Source organism: Rhinichthys klamathensis, unplaced genomic scaffold (assembly GCF_029890125.1).
Source record: "Rhinichthys klamathensis goyatoka isolate OS25496 unplaced genomic scaffold, OSU_Roscu_1.1 h1tg000236l_1, whole genome shotgun sequence".
Lineage (NCBI taxonomy): Eukaryota > Metazoa > Chordata > Actinopteri > Cypriniformes > Leuciscidae > Rhinichthys > Rhinichthys klamathensis.
Genome location: NW_026606759.1, coordinates 1,190,753 through 1,212,500, shown reverse-complemented (window position 1 = coordinate 1,212,500; position 21,748 = coordinate 1,190,753). Strand labels below are relative to the sequence as shown.

Genomic DNA, 21,748 nt, shown 5'->3' with positions numbered 1-21,748 from the left:
CTTTTAAGAGATCTCTTACTGAAATGTAATACTCCATTTTTTTTCCTCCATCTCTTATGAATGAATTGTGGGAGATGAGCCCTGGCGCTCGCTGGCGCGCTGAATGAGCTGGACTGGGCGCTGTGGGTTCGCTGGGGCTCCTCAATCGTTCTCAGTTACAGCTGTGATCGGCCCGAGTAGATCCAGCAACAATGAGCTGCTTTGTTGAATGGGATGAGCTTACCTCGCAGGCCACTGAGCTCTTCATATTTATACCGGAGGAGTGGAGAAACCTCGAAACCATCCGTGAACTCCAAGGCTTTTTTACTTTCTTAGATTCAAATCGAGGAATCCAGAACTGGCCTTATAACTGGCCTTCATACATTCAGGCGAACATGTAACGACCTGCTCTGGCTCTGAAACCACTTTCCTTTTGTCTAATGTTGTTTTTTACCTGATACAAACACTTTCAGTCTCTCTCCGGTTAGTTTTCATTGATTAAATCAAGGCCGATGCGTTTGCAAACACGGTTTTAAGAAACTGCCCGTCACAGACAGTGTTTGTCTAATCCCTTTCAGTTCACATGTTTACGGGCTCTGACCTTCCCAACATGGCTGCCATGCAGATCTATCAGTTATTAGCAGGTGTGTTATTCACATACTAATAACTGTGTTTGTGCTGAAGGTTAGATCAGAGTCCGATTACTCTCATGTAACCGGATAATGAAACTAGTCTAATGAAACGGCCAGAGTTGAGACAGTTGAAATGTTCATTAAGCAGATATTTCTATCCAATACAACTTACAAATGAGGAACACTTGCATTTTTTCAACTTAGAATACAATGTGTTTTGGTCATACAGGTAAGAGTAATACATCATTTGAAACTCACAATAACAAGAAAACGCTGTGGCTTTGTAAAATAAATAAAACAGGATGAACGTTCTGCCGTCTCGGTTTCTGTGAACGTGAGCGCTTAAAAAAACACACTCAGTGTATACTTGCCTCACAGACATGAGAAATACATCTATAGAAGGCGATGTCAACTGGTGCGCTGTGGCAAGCTGTGTGTGCGCTGATTAGGCTATGATATATTAGGGGTGGGCGATATCTCGATATTTAAAATATATCGAGATATTTTTTAAACACGATATGGATTTTGACATATCGTATATATCGATATATTGTTTATTTTTAATCCTGATTTCGCCACTTTGCTTGTTTGCCTTCTCTGTGCTGTGCTCGCCCCCGCCTCCTTGCTTTTGTTCCCCCTCACCTCGCGTGTTGTCTCATTCAAAAATTGTCTCATCCGCAACCAGCCCGGAGGCTACAGAACTCCGAGTGTGTCTGCGCGCGAGCGACAGAGCACGAGAGAAACCGAGTGTGAGCATTAATTGCATTAGTAAATTGGTAGCCTACATACTACAATATATAATTACTGAAGGCATGGAAGTTCGATTAATGGACTCCAGTAATCAGAAGGCTACTACAAACGTCTTGTTTTAAACTATTGCAGGGCTCGAATTTCGGCGCGGGTATTGCGCATAATTCTAATCATTCCCGCAGGTCTCCCATTTATAATGCGGGAAATTCCCGCAATCGTAATCCACACAGATTATAAAATCAAATCATTCTTTTAACAACTATCTGCCAGACGCAATTTCACAAACAGCGTGAGTGTTCAGCGGTGCCGCGTCTTCTTTCTCTTCTCTCATAATGTGTTGTGCAAGGCAAGCATCAAGCGCTGCGGCCATAACATACACTCGCGTTTAGGAGTCGGGACATGATGGATATTCACTCGCACAATCGGGCCAGCAGTGCATCGTGACTGAAGTTTACCATTTGCACGTCTTTTTAAGTCTTACCAGTTTAAACATTCAAGCGATTTTAAACTAATCAGTGCTCGCGCGCTCTCTGAGAGATTATTTTCTATGCGCACATTCATAGAAAATCCGCCTTAAGAACAGCTGGCCAGTAACAAAAGTTATTTTTCGCGGATTATATTGCTTTAACACGCAAAATTGTCAATTTCGGTCGTCGTGAGTATACTCTAAACATATAATGAACACAGGATCCGTGCACTAGCTCTTAAAGTGACGGCAGCCATATATGTCTGTCATTAATTTTGTTGTCAATACAACAAAAGATAGCTTTAAATTAAAGGAATCAGGATTAATAACCTATGCATTTAATTTATTCAGGACTAAAATACTACTGTGTTATTTTCCATTTGATTACTTTATTCAGTTTCTGTATATGAATCACGTGATTAATAATGATGACGAAATTCAGGCCCTGTGCTTAATTTTTCTCATTTGGTTACATTCTGTTATGGAAAATTAATTTTCTATTGATTGTAGGCCTATATTTTGAGTTGTATTCACATCCATTTTCCTGTAAAGATATCGAGATATATATCGAATATCGAGATATAGCAAAATATATCGAGATATATTTTTTGCTCCATATCGCCCAGCCCTATGATATATATATATCAGGCTCATTATTATGATTTGAATGGCTTATTAATATGCACATGGTTAGTCGGCTAATCGCTTTAAGAACCACTGCTAGTCGACTAGAAAAACCTTTAGTTGAGGGCAGCCCTGCTTAACACTAGAATTAATTATCACTAACAAAACCACCTCAAATATGTTAGTGTGTGTGATATATTGACTGGTTCTGTAAAGTTTTTGTGTGGCGTGACTCATTGTGGAGTTGATGGTAAATTAAAGTCCTCCTCAGGGCTTTACATCCATGAAAGCGTCCTCCGGTTCAGCCCGACGGAGCCTCTCCACAGCCAGATGTGGTGAAGTCCAGCAATCTCGCTCTGACCTCTGCTGACGTTTAAAGCCCCGTCCCCCACAGAGAGTGTGTGCTAGTAGCTCGATAAGTAAACACGCACAGGAAGTCAGCACATTTCCCAGAGTGCACATGTGGCCGATCTGAGAGATGTGCTGCTCCTGTGCGTGTGTGTGACGTCAGACGGTGTGTGTGTGTGCGTGCTGTCCCTCTGCGCCTCTGTCGAGCCGGACCCGATCCGGGACGGGCCCAAGTGCTCCTGGCTCATTCCCATGATCTGAGCTTTAAACCGTGATGAACAGCGACCCATTCAACACACACTAATTGAAGCTGTGGTGGGATTGTTTTCCATGATGCATTCGGAGGCGCGTGGGTAAAATGGGGCTCCTGTTTACCCTAATGGTAATGATGTTATTTACTTTAAGATTAGCCCATCAGCATCCGTCCCTGGGAACACACCGCCCACATCTCAGGAGCGTCCCAGAACACCAGAGCACAACACCCCTTCATGTCCATGGCTGAGTGTTGGAGAGGACAGTGTGTGTGACGGTCCCTCAGAGCTCGCTGCGGACAGGACACTAGTGCGCTCATGCCTGAGCTTAGTGTGTGTGTAGAGAAGCTGGCGGGACTTCTCGTGAGCGCTGTCATGGAGGAGTAGCTGAACTAGTTTCAGTCTGCCTAGTAGATCTGGCACTGAACAGACTAACCGTTTGGCATGGATTGCCGTCAACACATATACATATCATTTGGTAGTAAAACAGGGTGATAGATAAGTAGAGTGTTATTTTGTACAACATTTGCAACTGCTTTTTATCACTCACTTAGAAGCACCACACTTTTAAAACTGTCTTCTGTTACATAGCGCCTACTGAACACACATGTAGAAGTTAATTTTAAAACACAAAGTATTGAAAATAAAAAATAAAAGGTCTTTTTGGCTTGCAAAATATGCAAGTGTTTACAGTGTGTGGCATCAGTAATCTACACACACACTTGCAGTCTTCACGCCGCCTCGAGCACTCGGGCCGATACAGGAAGTCTGTCGTGTCAGTAGACGAGTGGTCAAAGGTGTGGGTATGTGGACAGAGCTAAAGTTACCACAGCATTTTTATAAGCTGCAATGCATGCTGGGAACTTGCACAATATTGTGCAACAAAATTGTTTGTTCAGATTGCTTAATTTATCAAATTAGGACAACATTTGGACAAGTTTTTGAATCCAAGTAAGGTCAACAATAGCACTTTTGTTAGAAACATGTTTAGTGTGTCTTTAGTCACAAAATAACAAACTTACAATAATTTTTTTTGCTAGTTAGATTATTTTATTCGTAGTGTACTGTTGGACATTTTGCAACATAACTTTTATGGCATGGTATTTATACGTGTCAGTTTTATGACGCTACATATGTCGTATGTCAACTAAAGTTCAAAGTTCAGTTTTATTTGTTGAATGGATGGCTTTATTCGGATCTAACCATTATACGAGAACTGAGCTGGACGATGACATCACGGTTTTCTCCACAGCGGCTATATATATATATTGATAAATTAACTAAAATAATAACTTTTTCAACAGAAATGAACCATCACTGAACTTACTTAAGCAGGACTATGACGCTATTTTCTTCTAGACACAAACTTTGTTGCATTTATTTTCCTGTTATCTCTGTAAAGCTGCTTTGACACACTCTGTATTGTAAAAAAAAGGTGACTTGACTTGACTTAAATGGTTTTAGTGGGAAATGACTTAATTTGGATGGTCGAATCATCAAGTTTGGAGACAGCAGCTCGTATTTCCCGTTCAGAGACTTCAGTAACTGAACTGCAGAGAGAGAGAAATCAGTCGATGAGGATGTGTGTCGTTCGCCCGCTGTGTGTGTGTGTGTGTGTGTGTGTGTGTGAGCCTCTAGTGTAGTGGAGCACAGCTGTGTGTGTGTGAGTGAGCCTCTAGTGTAGTGGAGTACAGCTGTGTGTGTGTGTGTGTGTGTGTGAGTGAGCCTCTAGTGTAGTGGAGTACAGCTGTGTGTGTGTGTGTGTGTGTGTGTGAGCCTCTAGTGTAGTGGAGCACAGCTGTGTGTGTGTGTGTGTGTGAGTGAGCCTCTAGTGTAGTGGAGCACAGCTGTGTGTGTGTGTGTGTGTGTGTGAGTGAGCCTCTAGTGTAGTGGAGCACAGCTGTGTGTGTGTGTGTGAGTGTGAGCCTCTAGTGTAGTGGAGCACAGCTGTGTGTGTGTGTGTGTGTGAGTGAGCCTCTAGTGTAGTGGAGTACAGCTGTGTGTGTGTGTGTGTGTGTGTGTGTGAGCCTCTAGTGTAGTGGAGCACAGCTGTGTGTGTGTGTGTGTGTGTGAGTGAGCCTCTAGTGTAGTGGAGCACAGCTGTGTGTGTGTGTGTGTGTGTGTGAGCCTCTAGTGTAGTGGAGCACAGCTGTGTGTGTGTGTGTGTGTGTGTGTGAGTGAGCCTCTAGTGTAGTGGAGTACAGCTGTGTGTGTGTGTGTGTGTGTGTGTGAGCCTCTAGTGTAGTGGAGCACAGCTGTGTGTGTGTGTGTGTGTGTGAGTGAGCCTCTAGTGTAGTGGAGCACAGCTGTGTGTGTGTGTGTGTGTGTGTGAGCCTCTAGTGTAGTGGAGTACAGCTGTGTGTGTGTGTGTGTGTGTGTGAGCCTCTAGTGTAGTGGAGCACAGCTGTGTGTGTGTGTGTGTGTGTGTGTGAGTGAGCCTCTAGTGTAGTGGAGCACAGCTGTGTGTGTGTGTGTGTGTGTGTGAGCCTCTAGTGTAGTGGAGCACAGCTGTGTGTGTGTGTGTGAGTGAGCCTCTAGTGTAGTGGAGTACAGCTGTGTGTGTGTGTGTGTGTGTGTGTGAGCCTCTAGTGTAGTGGAGCACAGCTGTGTGTGTGTGTGTGTGTGTGAGTGAGCCTCTAGTGTAGTGGAGCACAGCTGTGTGTGTGTGTGTGTGTGTGTGAGCCTCTAGTGTAGTGGAGCACAGCTGTGTGTGTGTGTGTGTGTGTGTGTGAGTGAGCCTCTAGTGTAGTGGAGCACAGCTGTGTGTGTGTGAGTGAGCCTCTAGTGTAGTGGAGCACAGCTGTGTGTGTGTGTGTGAGAGCCGTGGACGTGTTCCTGTTGTTTTAGTGTTGTGCCGGTGTGCAGACGCCACAGCCACAGTGGAGCCGATGCATAGTGATGTCAGCAAACTCACTGCGTCAATCAAAGAGATGAGCACTGAAGCCTGATCCAGAACGGCACGCGTTTGCTGGATGTGTACAGCGCTGCATTCTGAGGGATGAGCACCTTTTAAATGTGCGGATTCATGATAGCCCAACGCGAGTCACACACACACGCTACCTTGTGTCATTGACTCTGTTTTGCTAACGGCTAGAAACAAAAAAACATGTTGAACCACATGCATGTTGTGTATTTGAGCACGTCTCTGGGTAAACTGCAGTTGACAGGAGAGCAGTTTTATTTTCTTGAGGCCTGTGTGTTCTCTCTGTGGAGCGTGACGTGCGAGTGTGTGTGAGAACAGCACCTGGAGGTGAGACACACACACACCTCAGACGTCATCTGGATTAACTTAACCATTCACTACATTTCTTCATAAAGGTTTCATTTAGATGTGGTTGACTCTACTTGAAAAGGTTATAATCAAATACAAAGTAATTTAGATTGAATGTTGTAACTAAACACAAGCATGTCCAAAAGGACAAATGACTGAATGTTGTTTTTCATGGAGTAATACCATTGTTAAAGCAATGAGTACATTGACTAATTCAGGAAGTTTTCACTCAGGGTTGGCACATGTATGTGCAAATGCTCTTTTTTTTCTTTTTTTTCTCTGTATGAACCAAGCGCAACCTTCCAGTCTCTCTAAGTGACGTAAACTGCAGTTCATCGACTGGCCTCTAGAGGCGATCCCATAGACCCCGTGTGTAAACGCTCAACTTTACAGCAGAAAGTAGCGTTTACAGCCTGGTGCAAAAAAGTGGTTTTAGTCTATATAGCTAATTTTGCCCTTCATGACGACTGAATTTATTTTATTTTTTTATTTTTTTAATAATTAATTCGTTTAAATTATATTAAGCCTTAAAGTTGTGCATAATTAAGGGCGTGGCCACTTGAGTGACAGGTGGATTGCCGCTGATGTCACTGCTAGCCGTTCGTCTGCTGTGTGTTAGCGTCACGTGACCTCAGCGAATCCGGGAGTGGCCGGCTCCGCCCACTTTGGGCTTCAGAAATGCTCTTCAGGAACCAACGGGTGACGTCACGGACACTACGCTAGGGTTGCCGCGGTGAGGAAAATTTCCCACCGGTTAATCGACGTGTCACAACACCGGTAATCCCGGTGTCACCGTGGGGGGCGGGGCGGGGGGGTTAAATAGCTTTTAAATGCATGCGCGTTATACTTTCACTTTCGAAATAAGCGTCAATTGGCAATTCAGCGTCAATTGCTTGAATGGACAAAAAAACAACAACTCGGCTCGCTGATAATAAAACTTTTATTTATAGACAGAACTTTTATTAGCATAACGAACGAATAAAAATAACCCCATGCATAGGCTGAAAATCGTCAAACTGTGGGCCCAAACAAATAAGAACCATAAAACGTTTATTAACGAATAAGAAAATAAAACAGGCCTAAATAAATTACACATTCCGCCATTATCTTGCTTTTCTGTAATTTGACTCGTTCTCATCTCCACACGTGCTAAATGGACTCCTGATGCTTGCTGATCTGTGACGTGACTGGCTCTTGGCACGCATTGCGCAGTTCAGTTTTTAATTATAATGTATGCTCTCTTCTGAACTAAATAATTGATAATTATTATTTTTTATTAATTCAAATAAATATTTTAGCAAAAACGAATACTTTAAAAAAGTCAAGACATCGCGGTGTCACGGTGGGAAAGTGATGTCACCGGTGATGGGGCTTAAAACCGGTAACACCGTCAACACCGTCTATCGCGGCAAGCCTACACTACGCCATATTGTTTTACAGTCCATGGTCTGAATGTTGAGTTTGTTCAGCCGGTTGGTGTCTGCCACACATCACTCCTCCACACTGGAGCGCCAGCAACACTTCTGGCTTTGGTAAGATGAAGGATGTCAGTCAAACAGATGTAGGACACATGATCCAATGAAGTGTGTTGACTAGAGTCTGTGTGTGACGTGTGGAGGTCTGTCCCATACACACTGTTTGTGCTGTTCATGAGTCCTGTTTTACAGTCTGTATTGTAGGATTTAAGACGGCAAACGGTTGTAAAACGAGGCATGAGCTTGGCTGTAATCTCCTGATTTTCATTTCCTCCAGATTAGTTAGGGCTGCAATCGACAAATTACAGCTCATAAGATGTTCAGAGTTATTAGAAGACATGGAAGACTCTATTTACTTTTTAAATTCATATTCCTGGTCTTATTGTGAATGATTCATCAGTTCATGCCATATCAGACTTCATAAGTTACAACTTAGTTTTTGCGCCTGACATTAAAGAGCGCCCTATGATTTCAGCGATGCGGGAACCGTGGAAGCCAGTCAGAACAACAGAATTTACTGTATAGCCACAAAACAACTTTTTAAATATGAATCCTGCATGTTCTGCTTGTCTCTGGGTGAATGAATGGAACACACACACACACACACACACACACACGTGACGCTCGCTGTGTTTTCAGCCTATACTGTAGCAATTAACATTTTGTCAGAACCTCTAGTAAATTACATAATATTGTCATTAGTGTATTCAGAATTGGTAGAGAATCATGTTCTCTATTTGAAATTGATTTCTTATTTATCCAGAATCTTGCAGCTCTAGTATGCATGTAAGATCGTTGAGTGGGACTGTCTTGAAGGACAGGCCTGGTGTGTGTGTGTGTGTGTGTGTGTCTAGTCTTTCACGTGCCCCTCACTGAGCCTCGCTGATTCATGAGGAGCTGTTGAAAGCTCTAGAGCTCGAACAAAGCAGCGTGTTCATGTCCTGGCCGTATCCCGGCTGAACCCGTGCCGGAGCACTCCTGCTGACGGACGGGTCCGGTGACGCTGCCCGTCACATGACACGCGTGCCACGCCGGGGTGCTATAGCTGTGCGCTGTTCAGCAGGAAAAACGTTCAATATCAAAAATGGAAAACATTACACACACACACACACACACACACACACAGGAGCTGTTGAGAGCTCGAACGGGTCCGGTGACCCGTTCGACACACACACACACACACACTCTGTTTCGCTGTCTTTGTGGGGATAACACACACACACACACACACACTCTGTTTCGCTGTCTTTGTGGGGATAATGATTTTTATACTGTACAAAACTGTATTTTCTATTCCCAGACCCGACGCCTGAACTACTCTTCACACGAAACTTTCTGCATTTTCACATTTTCAAAAAATATATAATTTAGTATGTTTATTAACCCATTTCCCTCGTGGGGAACCGCTGGCTGGTCACCAGAATGTACACACACACACACACACCTCGTCACTGCTGTGTTAGTCTTGCTCAGTGGAGTTTACAGACAATAGGTGTTCAGTCAAATCTAGGGTTAAATGTAGATGTGCTTGTAACTGTCACATGAGGAACTAACTGGATTGTGTTGACCTGATTAACACTGTAGTAGAGCCACTCAGTTAAAATTAAAGGAGTTATAGCTTGTTATATACTTGTAACACTGGTGTTTTTCCTATCTTTATTAGAATGTTTTCTCAGTGTTTACAGTTGCTGGCTGTGGTCGCATGCGTAGTTGCCTATTAACTTCTCTAACGTGGGATGATCACGAGGAAGAGACTGAGAAGTGTTGGAGGAGATGTGCGAATCACACAACATCGCAAGTCCCGTGGCCAGTGGTGATTATACTGGGATATTTGACTGCTCGATGGAGTGAGGAAGAGAACGGGACCTGGTGTACGGCTGTTTGTTTCAATTTTGTTTCAATTTCATGTTCCCTCGCCCAGTTCACCACCATTACCAGCAGACCTCTATCCCTCGCCCAGTTCACCACCATTACCAGCAGACCTCTATCCCTCGCCCAGTTCACCACCATTACCAGCAGACCTCTATCCCTCGCCCAGTTCACCACCATTACCAGCAGACCTCTATCCCTCGCCCAGTTCACCACCATTACCAGCAGACCTCTATCCCTCGCCCAGTTCACCACCATTACCAGCAGACCTCTATCCCTCGCCCAGTTCACCACCATTACCAGCAGACCTCTATCCCTCGCCCAGTTCACCACCATTACCAGCAGACCTCTATCCCTCGCCCAGTTCACCACCATTACCAGCAGACCTCTATCCCTCGCCCAGTTCACCACCATTACCAGCAGACCTCTATCCCTCGTCCAGTTCACCACCTTTACCAGCAGACCTCTATCCCTCGCCCAGTTCACCACCATAACCAGCAGACCTCTATCCCTCGCCCAGTTCACCACCATTACCAGCAGACCTCTATCCCTCTCCCAGTTCACCACCATTACCAGCAGACCTCTATCCCTCCCCCAGTTCACCACCTTTACAAGCAGACCTCTATCCCTCGCCCAGTTCACCACCATTACCAGCAGACCTCTATCCCTCCCCCAGTTCACCACCATTACCAGCAGACCTCTATCCCTCGCCCAGTTCACCACCATTACCAGCAGACCTCTATCCCTCGCCCAGTTCACCACCATTACCAGCAGACCTCTATCCCTCGCCCAGTTCACCACCATTACCAGCAGACCTCTATCCCTCGCCCAGTTCACCACCAATACCAGCAGACCTCTATCCCTCGCCCAGTTCACCACCATTACCAGCAGACCTCTATCCCTCGCCCAGTTCACCACCATTACCAGCAGACCTCTATCCCTCGCCCAGTTCACCACCATTACCAGCAGACCTCTATCCCTCGCCCAGTTCACCACCATTACCAGCAGACCTCTATCCCTCGCCCAGTTCACCACCATTACCAGCAGACCTCTATCCCTCGCCCAGTTCACCACCATTACCAGCAGACCTCTATCCCTCGCCCAGTTCACCACCATTACCAGCAGACCTCTATCCCTCGTCCAGTTCACCACCATTACCAGCAGACCTCTATCCCTCGCCCAGTTCACCACCATTACCAGCAGACCCGAAAGGAGCAGTGAGCATGCGCGAAGGCTAGGCATGCCGGATAACGCCAGTCTCCGACAAACTTGACAAAAACTGTGGTAATGACAAATGACTTTCTGATCGAGCATGAAATTTGTTTAATAACCTGAGGTTCGTCGTATGCTATGCCCCCAAAGAAGAGAAAAGCACAAACAAAGCACGGAGAAGTGGACCTTGCTCAGCAGGTGATCGCAACAGACATGGCAGCTAAAGAGGCTAATATGGAAGAATTAACCTCTCTGATTCGCAGGATAATGCGAGAGGAGCTCGATGAGGCGATTAATAGACTACAACCGCAGCTTAATGCTGTTAAGGAGCAGGTGCTTGTTTGTGCTACAAAAATTGGTGAAATAGAGGCTTCATTGTGTAGCTTCGATAGCCGTATAACCAAACTGGAGGGCGTAAATGAAAGCCTACGTAAAGATAATGATGAACTCAAGGAAAAAACTGAGCGCTTGGAGAGTTACAATCGCAAATATAATGTCCGTGTTATGGGCCTGACCGCTGATGTTGAGAAAGGAAATCCTACAAGTTATATGTCTCAACTGTTAAAAGACTTGTTCAGTGATAAGCTTCAGCTTGAGCCAGGGGTGGAGGTGGCGCATCGTGTTGGATCTAAGAGTAATTCTGGGCAACGGGTGATGATAGTAAGACTGCAGAGGCTGGTGGTGAGAGATGAGATTGTGCGGATTGCGAAAGAAGAAAGGGTACTAGAGTTTCGCGGAATGAAACTTCGCTTCTTTCCAGATATCTCGACGGAGATGGCTAAAATACGAGCGAGTTTTCGGGACGTGAGGAAGAAGCTATGGAGTGCGGGAGTTAAGCATGGCATAATTCACCCTGCCACCTTGATTCTGACTTTCAAAGGAGATACGAAAAAGTTTTCCAACCATCTAGCTGCAGAGACATATCTAAAGACGGTCATAGAACCTGAGTTGGACAAACAAAACAAGGAAGAGGCTTGATAAGAGGTAGCAGGAAGAATTTTGTGAGACTGTTGAATGGAACATCTAATAATAACTAATGATGATAAGTTTGTTTATGTATTCGTTACCGCTGAGTAATGGGAAAATAATTTATGTTTATGTCTGGAGATGGCGTGGCTGCTAATTGGTTTTGCTCATAAGTGGGGTGTGCATAAGTGTGGGTGTGTGTGTGTGTGTGTATGTTTCTATGTCGTTTTGGTTGTTTGTATGTTTCTATGTGGGTTCGTCTGTATGCTTTTCTGTTAGATATTATTTATTGTTTTTGTACAGCTCTACTATTGACAGATGTTTAATCAGATACAACGATTATGGTAAAAGATAGATTAAATATTAAAGGGTTACGCATAGCACATTTAAATGTCTGTAGTCTGAGAAATAAGATTCAGGATATTTCAGAAACTCTAATAAATAATAATTTGCATATTCTGGCAATATCAGAAACTCATTTGGATATAAATATAGACAATTCACTATTGCATATAGATAGGTACAATCTGTATAGATATGATAGAAATGCATATGGTGGTGGGGTTGCAATTTACATTCAAAATCAAATACCTGCAAAAATTAGAGCTGATTTTGGTTGTGTGGGTGTAGAAGCTTTGTGGTTACAAGTACAGTTACCACATCTTCGGCCTGTTCTAATTGGTGTTTGTTATCGACCACCGAATGTACCCATAGTTTATTTAGATAAGATTTGTACTATGTTAGACAGAGTTTGTGATACAAAATATGAAATATATTTTTTAGGAGATTTGAATATTGATTGGCATTTGAAAAACTGTTCGTTAAAAAATAAGTTGCTTTCATTAACAGAGATTTGTAATTTATCACAAGTTGTTAAAAAATCAACTAGAGTTTCTTATAGATCTGATGGCACAAAAATAGCTACGTGTATTGATTTAATTTTCACAAATGCCGCAGATTTATGTTCAAAAGCAATTTCTATGCCGGTAGGCTTTAGTGATCATAATTTAGTTTCAATTAATAGGAAAACCAAGGTTCCCAAATCAGGGCAGAAAATTATTGTTAAAAGGATATTTAAATTTTTTAATGAAAATGATTATTGTGAAGAAGTCAGAAATGTTGATTGGTCAAAGATATTACTTGAGGATGATCCTAATAGAGCCTTAGAGGCTTTTACTAGCTCAATAATGCCAATCATGGATAAATATGCACCATTGAGACGAATAACTGTAAGAACCATTGCTGCTCCTTGGGTAGATTTAGAACTTAAGGAGCACATAAAGCTGAGAAATGAATTAAAGGCTGAAGCAATCACATCAGGTAATAGTGTCCTGTGGAATGAGTATAGGAAATTAAGAAATTTTGTTACTAAATTAAACAGAACAAAAAAAAGAAATTATTATGAAAATAAGATTAAAGAGGCTAAATCTGATAGTAATAAAATTTGGAGTATGCTTAATACAATAATGGGAAGAAAAGCTAAAATGGTGCCATCTTTTATTGAAGTTGAAGGATCCTTTTTGACTAAACCCAGTGATATTGCAAATCATTTAAGTTCTTATTTCAAGAATAAAGTTTCAACTTTAAGACAAGGTATGAATCTGAAACAAAAAAGTTATTTAAATAATAGAACAATATGTAATAAAATAATGGGAAATAAAGCATGCAAATTTGACTTTGAAAGAGTAAGTACTACTACTGTTGAGAGTTTATTAAAAGTAATTAAAGAGAAACCATCAGGTGCTGATAACCTTGATGCAAAATTATTAAAAATAGTAGCTGATGTAATTGCTAGGCCTATAAGTTATATAATAAATCTAAGTTTAGAGAAAGGCATTTGTCCTACTAGTTGGAAAGTTGCTAAAATTATGCCACTTATAAAGAATAAGAAGGAACCACTGTCGGGAAAAAATAGTAGACCGATTAGTATTTTATCTATTCTGAGTAAGATTACAGAAAGAATTGTTTATGAACAAATAAGTATGTATTTTAGCATAAATGATTTAAATTCTGTTTATCAGCATGCATACAGGAAGGAACATTCTACAACAACAGCTTTGGCTCAGATAACTGAGGATTGGATAAAAGATATTGAAAATAAAAAAATTGTTGGAACAGTATTGTTAGATCTGAGTGCTGCTTTTGATGTACTTGATCATGAAATTTTGTTGGAAAAGTTAATCTGTTATGGTTTTGAAACATCTGCTATTGAATGGATTAAAAGTTATCTTGCCAATAGGGAGTTTATTGTAACATTTAATGGGAGTAATTCTGATATACAGACTCTCGATTGTGGTGTGCCACAAGGGAGTTGCCTTGGGCCGCTTTTGTTTTCTATCTTTACGAATGATCTGCCTTTTGTTTTAGAGAATTCCACCATGGCCCTATATGCAGATGATTCTACAATTTACACGTCCGCGCAAACCCTTGTTGAACTTAACAAAGTTTTACAAGTAGAACTGAAACTAATTGAAAATTGGATTAGGGACAATAATATGGTGATTAATGCAGAGAAAAGTAAATGTATGGTGCTGGGATCCAAGTATTTGTTAAAAGATCCGCTTGTGTTGAGTCTGACTGTGGGGGGTATTGTGATAGAACAGGTTACGGAGGCAAAGCTACTCGGTGTGATTGTTGATAATTTGTTAAATTGGAATAGTCATATAAATCAAATATTATTGAAAATGGGCAGGAGTCTGGCAGTTGTTAAGCATTGTAGAAAATTTATTCCAAATCGAGTGATGAAAATATTAGTAGAATCCTTAGTTCTATCACTTTTGGATTATTGTTCAATTATTTGGTCAAGTACAACTGAAATGAACTTAAGAAAATTGCAAGTTGCTCAAAATAAAGCAGCCCGGGTAGTTTTAAATTGCCCTTTTAGGACTAGTGTTAGAGACTTGAATACTAGGTTAGTTTGGTTAAGTGTAAAAAGTAGGATTAATTATTGTATTGTTAATTTTGTTAGAAAAATTATTGTTACAAAAATGCCAGAAGTATTATACAGCAGACTGTCTTTTTTTAGTGCTGTGCATCAATATTCCACTCGTCAGTCAACAGAGAGTCGCTTTTTGTTACCTTTGTGTCGAACTAACCTTATACAAAGGACGGTGCTGTATAGAGCAATGGTGGCATGGAATTCTCTTCCGCAGTTCTTGATTTTGGGAATGAATGCTATGAATTTTCGTAAAAGATTAAGACTTTATTTATTTACATTTGAATAATTGTTATTATTTATATGTGGTACTTTATTTAATTATTAACCCTATAGTAGTATTGCTGTAACTGTGTACTGTGATAATGCATATTGTAGAGCTGTCGTTTTTGTTGTTTTATTGTTTTTTCTTTTAGTACGTTGTTGTATGGTTATGTAAGAATGTGTACACTCCATTTTTGTCTATATAATGTACGGTTTTATGTTATACGAATATTTTTTTTGTTGTTGTTGAAGTCTATAGACCCCAGGAAGAATAGCTACTGCTTTTGCAGTAGCTAATGGGGATCTTAATAAACTAAACTAAACTAAACCTCTATCCCTCGTCCAGTTCACCACCTTTACCAGCAGACCTCTATCCCTCGCCCAGTTCACCACCATTACCAGCAGACCTCTATCCCTCGCCCAGTTCACCACCATTACCAGCAGACCTCTATCCCTCCCCCAGTTCACCACCATTAGCAGCAGACCTCTATCCCTCGTCCAGTTCACCACCATTACCAGCAGACCTCTATCCCTCGCCCAGTTCACCACCATTACCAGCAGACCTCTATCCCTCGCCCAGTTCACCACCATTACCAGCAGACCTCTATCCCTCGCCCAGTTCACCACCATTACCAGCAGACCTCTATCCCTCGCCCAGTTCATCTGCCTCGTCCATGTAAAGGTTGACCACTTTTCCTTCCCATATTAATAACATTTGTTGTTCTGGGAAGCCCGTTTAGAGATTCTGCTGTGAATCAGTTCACATTATTTGCTGTCATTGTTGAATGGTGTTTGATTTTGAAAAGCTTTTTTTAACCACTAATCACAATTTGTGTATGTGTGGTAACAAATAATTTCTGAGTGTTATTTGCCCCCCACCGTCTCTGTGTTATTCATCGAGGGTTAGTGGTGATTTCTGTGGACAGTACTGCCAAAAACATTACATGTTCAATACAGTATGTCCTGAAGCCATCAGCTATCAATAATCACAACTCGATGTCACCCGTATGAGTCCTGTCAACACTCACTCATTTGGTCAAGGTCGAGTAAGAGGACGTCAGCTCGCGTGCCCTTCCTGCAGGAACGAATATCCTGAAGATATGTGCTGGTGTGGAGTGAGCAGAGCCTGAACGCCACATCTGATCACGGCTCCTCTTTGCTGAAGATATGAGAGATGTGTCTGTGCGTTCGTCCTCATTGACCCTGATGTAGCAGATGTCGATACGGCCCCCGGCTCTGCGCTCGGCTCTCAGGGCTCCAGCTTTATGTGTGCCGGGACAGGATGTTGTAAAGTTCCCACATTGTCATTGTAAAGTGTGTGCTCTGTGTGGATGTGCAGGGTCGTGTATATATCCCAGGAGCCTCTGCTTTCGTCACGCCATTGTTTCTGTGGAGGAGGGACTCTTCCGGCGTTTGACCTTCCACAAACGTAACCTAACAATGTGTGTGTTAGGGGTCGCCTAGTCTCGAAGGCAGGAGGATTTTTATGTTTACAGTTCATTTTCACTTGCATTAGTGCAACTTCTACATAGTTAAATCTTCCTTCAGACGACAGCATTACCAGCAGACCTTTATCTTGCAGACCTTGAACCCCTGTGACATGAAGAGAATTCATTTTTCCTTGAGTAATTTAAATAAACCGCAACAACTGTAGGTAGAGTAAGGCTCTTACAGTGAAAGTGCAAGGACAGTTAATGAACATTACAGCCAGTTTGGTGTCGCTTAAACACTGTTCACATGAGGCTAGTGTGAAAGAATCACACACTGATCTGTGTAAAGTTATATGTAGTCTCTAAACTTTGCTGTCAAGACCATGTAAACCCAGAGACTCCAGAAAGGGACATGATGTAGTTGAGCAAACTCACACTGGGCCGGTTCACCGTTTGGGGCCCCAAGCAAAGTCAGGATCGAAGTGAGACATTTAAACATGCAGTTTAGAGTAAATTAAATGTACAGTATATAACAAAAATTGTCTACACTTTGGTACTTCGCTTCCTTAAACTTTAAGATCTAAACCTCCTTGGTTTTGGATTCATCAAGAGTCTTGTCCATTGTCTTCAATATTCAGAATGACACAGAATCCATTTAGCTATGAGAAAATACAACTCTTGGTTTGAGCTTGAACGAGTGTCGTCTTATTGTGAAATAGCCGATCTGATATTCCTATTCTCAAATAGTGATTAGTGATTGTGTTTAGTCTTTTGAACACTCTTATGATGATCATGTTAAATGATAACGGGTGATCGACACCATGCAATGGTTTGCTCTTCAGCGCAGAGAATCAGAGTTGTCGGATTTACACCACGCAAATTCATCCGCTTCTCCCGAAAGACATGAAAGTAAGTGGCTGGTGATCTGGGAGAAGAATAAAGTAATAACGTATTTAGTTCCCTACACCATGCATTTCTGACGTGAATAAAACACGTGTCAAATTGGAAGTTTTAATTGCTGCGTATTTTACAAACTAAATATGTAAATACTATTTTTTTTTCCCTAGTATTAGGCCTACGTGTATTAAATGAAACATAAATGAAACGTTGTTGAACAAAACCTGCACAGTTGTGATGAATGACAAGCACTAGCGCGTCCGTCTCTAACCAGATCGGCGAGGTTGCTTCGGTGCTGAGCCAGTGTTAGTTCACCCAAAGATGAATGCCATCATTTACTTAACCTCATGCCCTTCCAAACCCTTATGACTTTCGTGCATCTTTGGGAAACAAATGTGAAGAGAGCCTATTTTAATGAAATCTGGGAGATTTCTGTGCCTCCATTGAAACTCTGACGCTTCAAAACTGTCATTAAGACTCATGAATCGAGCAGTGTAAATCTGCTCATCATTTAAAGCAATCGTGTCTCTTCTTGGATTAATTTAGGCTTATTCACAATAAACCGTGACCCGGGAACAGTGTTTGCAGCTTTCTAAATTTGGTTACGGAAGCAATATGTAATTGAGGTCATCAGCTGATTTAACGGCTTGGTCAGCAGGGGCCCTCAAACCTGCGGGGCCCGACGTGTGTGTGTGTGGTGGTTAACAACGCTACGGCTCACACACTGACATTACTTTAATTTAATTGATTCATTTCATGTAATGTAGCTCTCCAGGAGCAGGGTTGGAGGCTTTGGGTGTAGAGCAGTTGATCAGCATGCTATCCCATAGAGAAGCCTTCACATCAGATGTATTAATGCCTGTGTGTGTGTGTGTGTGTGTGTGTGTGTGATCGCAGGAGCCGTTTGAGGACGGGTTTGCTAACGGCGAAGAGCTGACCCCTGCCGAGGAGGCCGCCGCTAAAGAGGCGTCCGAGTCCAAAGGGGTGGTGAAGTTCGGCTGGATCAAAGGAGTGCTGGTAAGATGAGTATACCAGAGGTCAGGTGACTGGATGATGTATGAACCTCTGAATCAGAGGGACACTTGACTTGTGACTTGTGGCAGCCGTTTAAAGAGCCAGGAATGCTGATGAGTGAGAGTTCCTGCTGTGGGTGATAATTGATCTTTCATGAGTTTGCTAGATCTGCTGCCTGTACAGACTCATATTAGAGGCTGAATGTTAAACTGTCATGCTGTTGTAATGTTTACTGTGCTAATGCTCTCAACAAGCTGTGGTTCTGCTCAGAACAGATTATGACACAGGAGGGGGGGTTTGAATCCAGTAAAAGCTTTATGGATCACAGATCTGCTCTGCTTCTTGTCTTTTGGTCAATATTTTGACAGGTCTTCCTCGTCCTTGAAGTTGTCCTCATTTTCACCTTCCCAGTCTTAACATTTGACACCAAACAGCTTCTCATAGTGTCGACAAGTGAAAATTCATTTTCATCCAAAGTGTCTTTCAAACCACGGCAGGAATTCATTCAGTGTTTGAAGCGTTGTGTGTTTCGAGGACAGCCTTTGCTGAGTAATGTCCCTTACCTCAGAAAAACATCAACTCTTCCCTCTATTAAACAAATAAATAAAAACCTGTAGGTAGAGTAAGGCTCTTACAGTGAAAGTGCAAGGACAGGTAATGAACATTACAGCCCATGCTGTTTAGTGTCGCTTAAACACTGTTCACATGAGGCTAGTGTGAAAGAATCACACACTGATCTGTGTAAAGTTATATATAATCTCTAAACTTTGCTGTCAAGACCATGTAAACCCAGAGACTCCAGAAAAGGACATGATGTACTTGGAGCAAACTCACACACACGAATTACGGTAATAATCTTTAAATGAATAAATTGAATAAAAGTAACACGTAACCAGAAGTTTATCCACCTAGAACAGTAGGCACGCCACTAAAAGATCGTTTAGATGCTTTACAGATCACATAAACCACTTAAACAAGTCACCTTTATTTCTATAGTGCTTAATACAACACGGACTGTTTCAAAGCAGCTTCACAGAGATAACAGTGACATAATGCATTTCAGCTGAAGTCAGTTCAGTGTTGATCCAGTTCTGTTGTAAAGATTATCAATTAGTTTATTTTGTCTAAAGCAGTTCTGCAAAAATGATGTCATCGCCCAGCTCAGTTCAGTTCTCACACAACTACAGCGTCAGATCAGTAATACGACTGAATGTTAAAGGGATAGTTCACCCAAAAATGAAAACTCTGTCAGTAATGACTCTCCCTCATGTTGTTCAACCCCGTAAGACTTTCGTTCATCTTCAGAACACAAATGAAGATGTTTTTTATTAAATCTGAGCGCTGTCTCACTCCTCCATACTATAGGCTGCGAGGTCATTTCATCTGCCGGCCCAGAAAAGTTACTAAAGACATCGTTAAAATAGTCCGAGTGACTACAGTGGCTCAACCTTAAGTTTATCAAGCGATGAGAATACTTTTTGTGCGCAAAAAACAAACTAATAATGACTTTATTCAACTATTAATTAGAGTGAGTTCACGAGAGCCACGGCACACACACACACACACACACACACTGGGCCTCGAGTGAGTTCACGAGAGCTACGACACACACACACACACACACTGGGCCTCAAATGAGTTCATGAGAGGCGCGACACACACACACACACACACACACACACACTGGGCCTCAAGTGAGTTCACGAGAGCCACGGCACACACACACACACACACACTGGGCCTCGAGTGAGTTCACGAGAGCTACGATACACACACACACACACACACACTGGGCCTCGAGTGAGTTCACGAGAGCCACGGCACACACACACACACTGGGCCTTGAGTGAGTTCACGAGAGCTACGACACACACACACACACACACACACTGGGCCTCGAGTGAGTTCACGAGAGCTACAATACACACACACACACACACACACACTGGGCCTCGAGTGAGTTCACGAGAGCCACGGCACACACACACACACACACACACACACTGGGCCTCGAGTGAGTTCACGAGAGCTACGACACACACACACACACACTGGGCCTCGAGTGAGTTCATGAGAGGCGCGACACACACACACACACACTGGGCCTCGAGTGAGTTCACGAGAGCCACGGCACACACACACACACACACACACACACTGGGCCTCGAGTGAGTTCACGAGAGCTACGACACACATACACACACACACTGGGCCTCGAGTGAGTTCACGAGAGCCACGGCACACACACACTGGGCCTCGAGTAAATTCACGAGAGCTACGACACACACACACACACACACACACACACACACACACACACCTCGAGTTACAGGGCCTCGAGTGACTTCATGAGAGGCGCGACACACACACACACACACAGGGCTTCGAGTGAGTTCATGAGAGGCGCGACACACACACACACACACACACTGGGCCTCGAGTGAGTTCACGAGAGCCACGACGCATGCGCGAGAACTGAGAAGATGACAGAATTACTGACAGAATATTATTTTTCGTGTGAACCAGCCCTTTAAGGTTCCCCAGCATGACCTCTCTGTTCTCATAACGCCTCTGGAGGTCTGGGACGGTTACTCTAACAGCCATAACTCTTCTCTGGTGTAATGGACATGCTGTCTATAGACTTTAGCCCACAGCTTTCCTTCAAACACGGATGGGTTCCTGTCCAGAGGTCAGAGGTCGCTAGTGCCACGGCCGGCCCCTGGCCAGGTTTGAGAAGCGGCTTTGGCCGTTGATGTTCTTGTCAGCATGAGTCTAAACTGCATCTTCCTCTGTGCAGGTGCGCTGCATGTTAAACATATGGGGTGTGATGCTCTTCATTCGAATGACATGGATCGTGGGCCAGGCTGGAATTGGTAGGTTTGACTTTGGTCGGCCGTGTGAATTAGCACTTCAATTCACAAGCAAACTTCTGTGTTTTCCATCGAGCTGCAGTCATCTGTCATGCACATGCTGAATGTGTCTGTGAGGCGCTGAGAGTCGCCCCGCCCCGCACCGGAGGACACCGATGAAGCCGGACTCGTGTTTAGTGCGGTCTCTGAGGAACCGTGAGTCGGCACAGATGTTCACTGTCGTCTCGTTTATTTCCACAGCGTACTCCTGCGTCATTGTTATAATGGCGACGGTGGTGACGACCATCACAGGCTGCTCGACGTCCGCCATCGCAACCAACGGCTTTGTACGAGGAGGTAATCTATAAAAGATGAAGTGTGCATTGACACTGCATCCATGTCAATCACTGATGATACTTGTTATAACACAGGGACCCTTTGAGTGGTCTTTGTTTGGATAAAGGTATTCACCATGTGCTAAATGGTCATGTGGTGTCTGTATGATCAAATACCCAC

The 21,748-nt window shown here is 43.0% G+C and overlaps 1 protein-coding gene across 2 annotated transcripts in view; it reads left to right on the top strand.

Annotated features, from left to right (window-relative positions):
• Window positions 1-21,748, top strand: part of slc12a2 (solute carrier family 12 member 2) — a 79,981-nt gene that overhangs the window by 18,910 nt on the left and 39,323 nt on the right. For both annotated transcript variants that reach the window (XM_056265539.1, XM_056265537.1), the window contains exons 2-4: window positions 18,267-18,386; window positions 21,181-21,256; window positions 21,494-21,589. In XM_056265539.1, coding sequence (XP_056121514.1) covers window positions 18,267-18,386; window positions 21,181-21,256; window positions 21,494-21,589 — 292 coding nt within the window. The remainder of the gene's footprint in view (window positions 1-18,266; window positions 18,387-21,180; window positions 21,257-21,493; window positions 21,590-21,748) is intronic.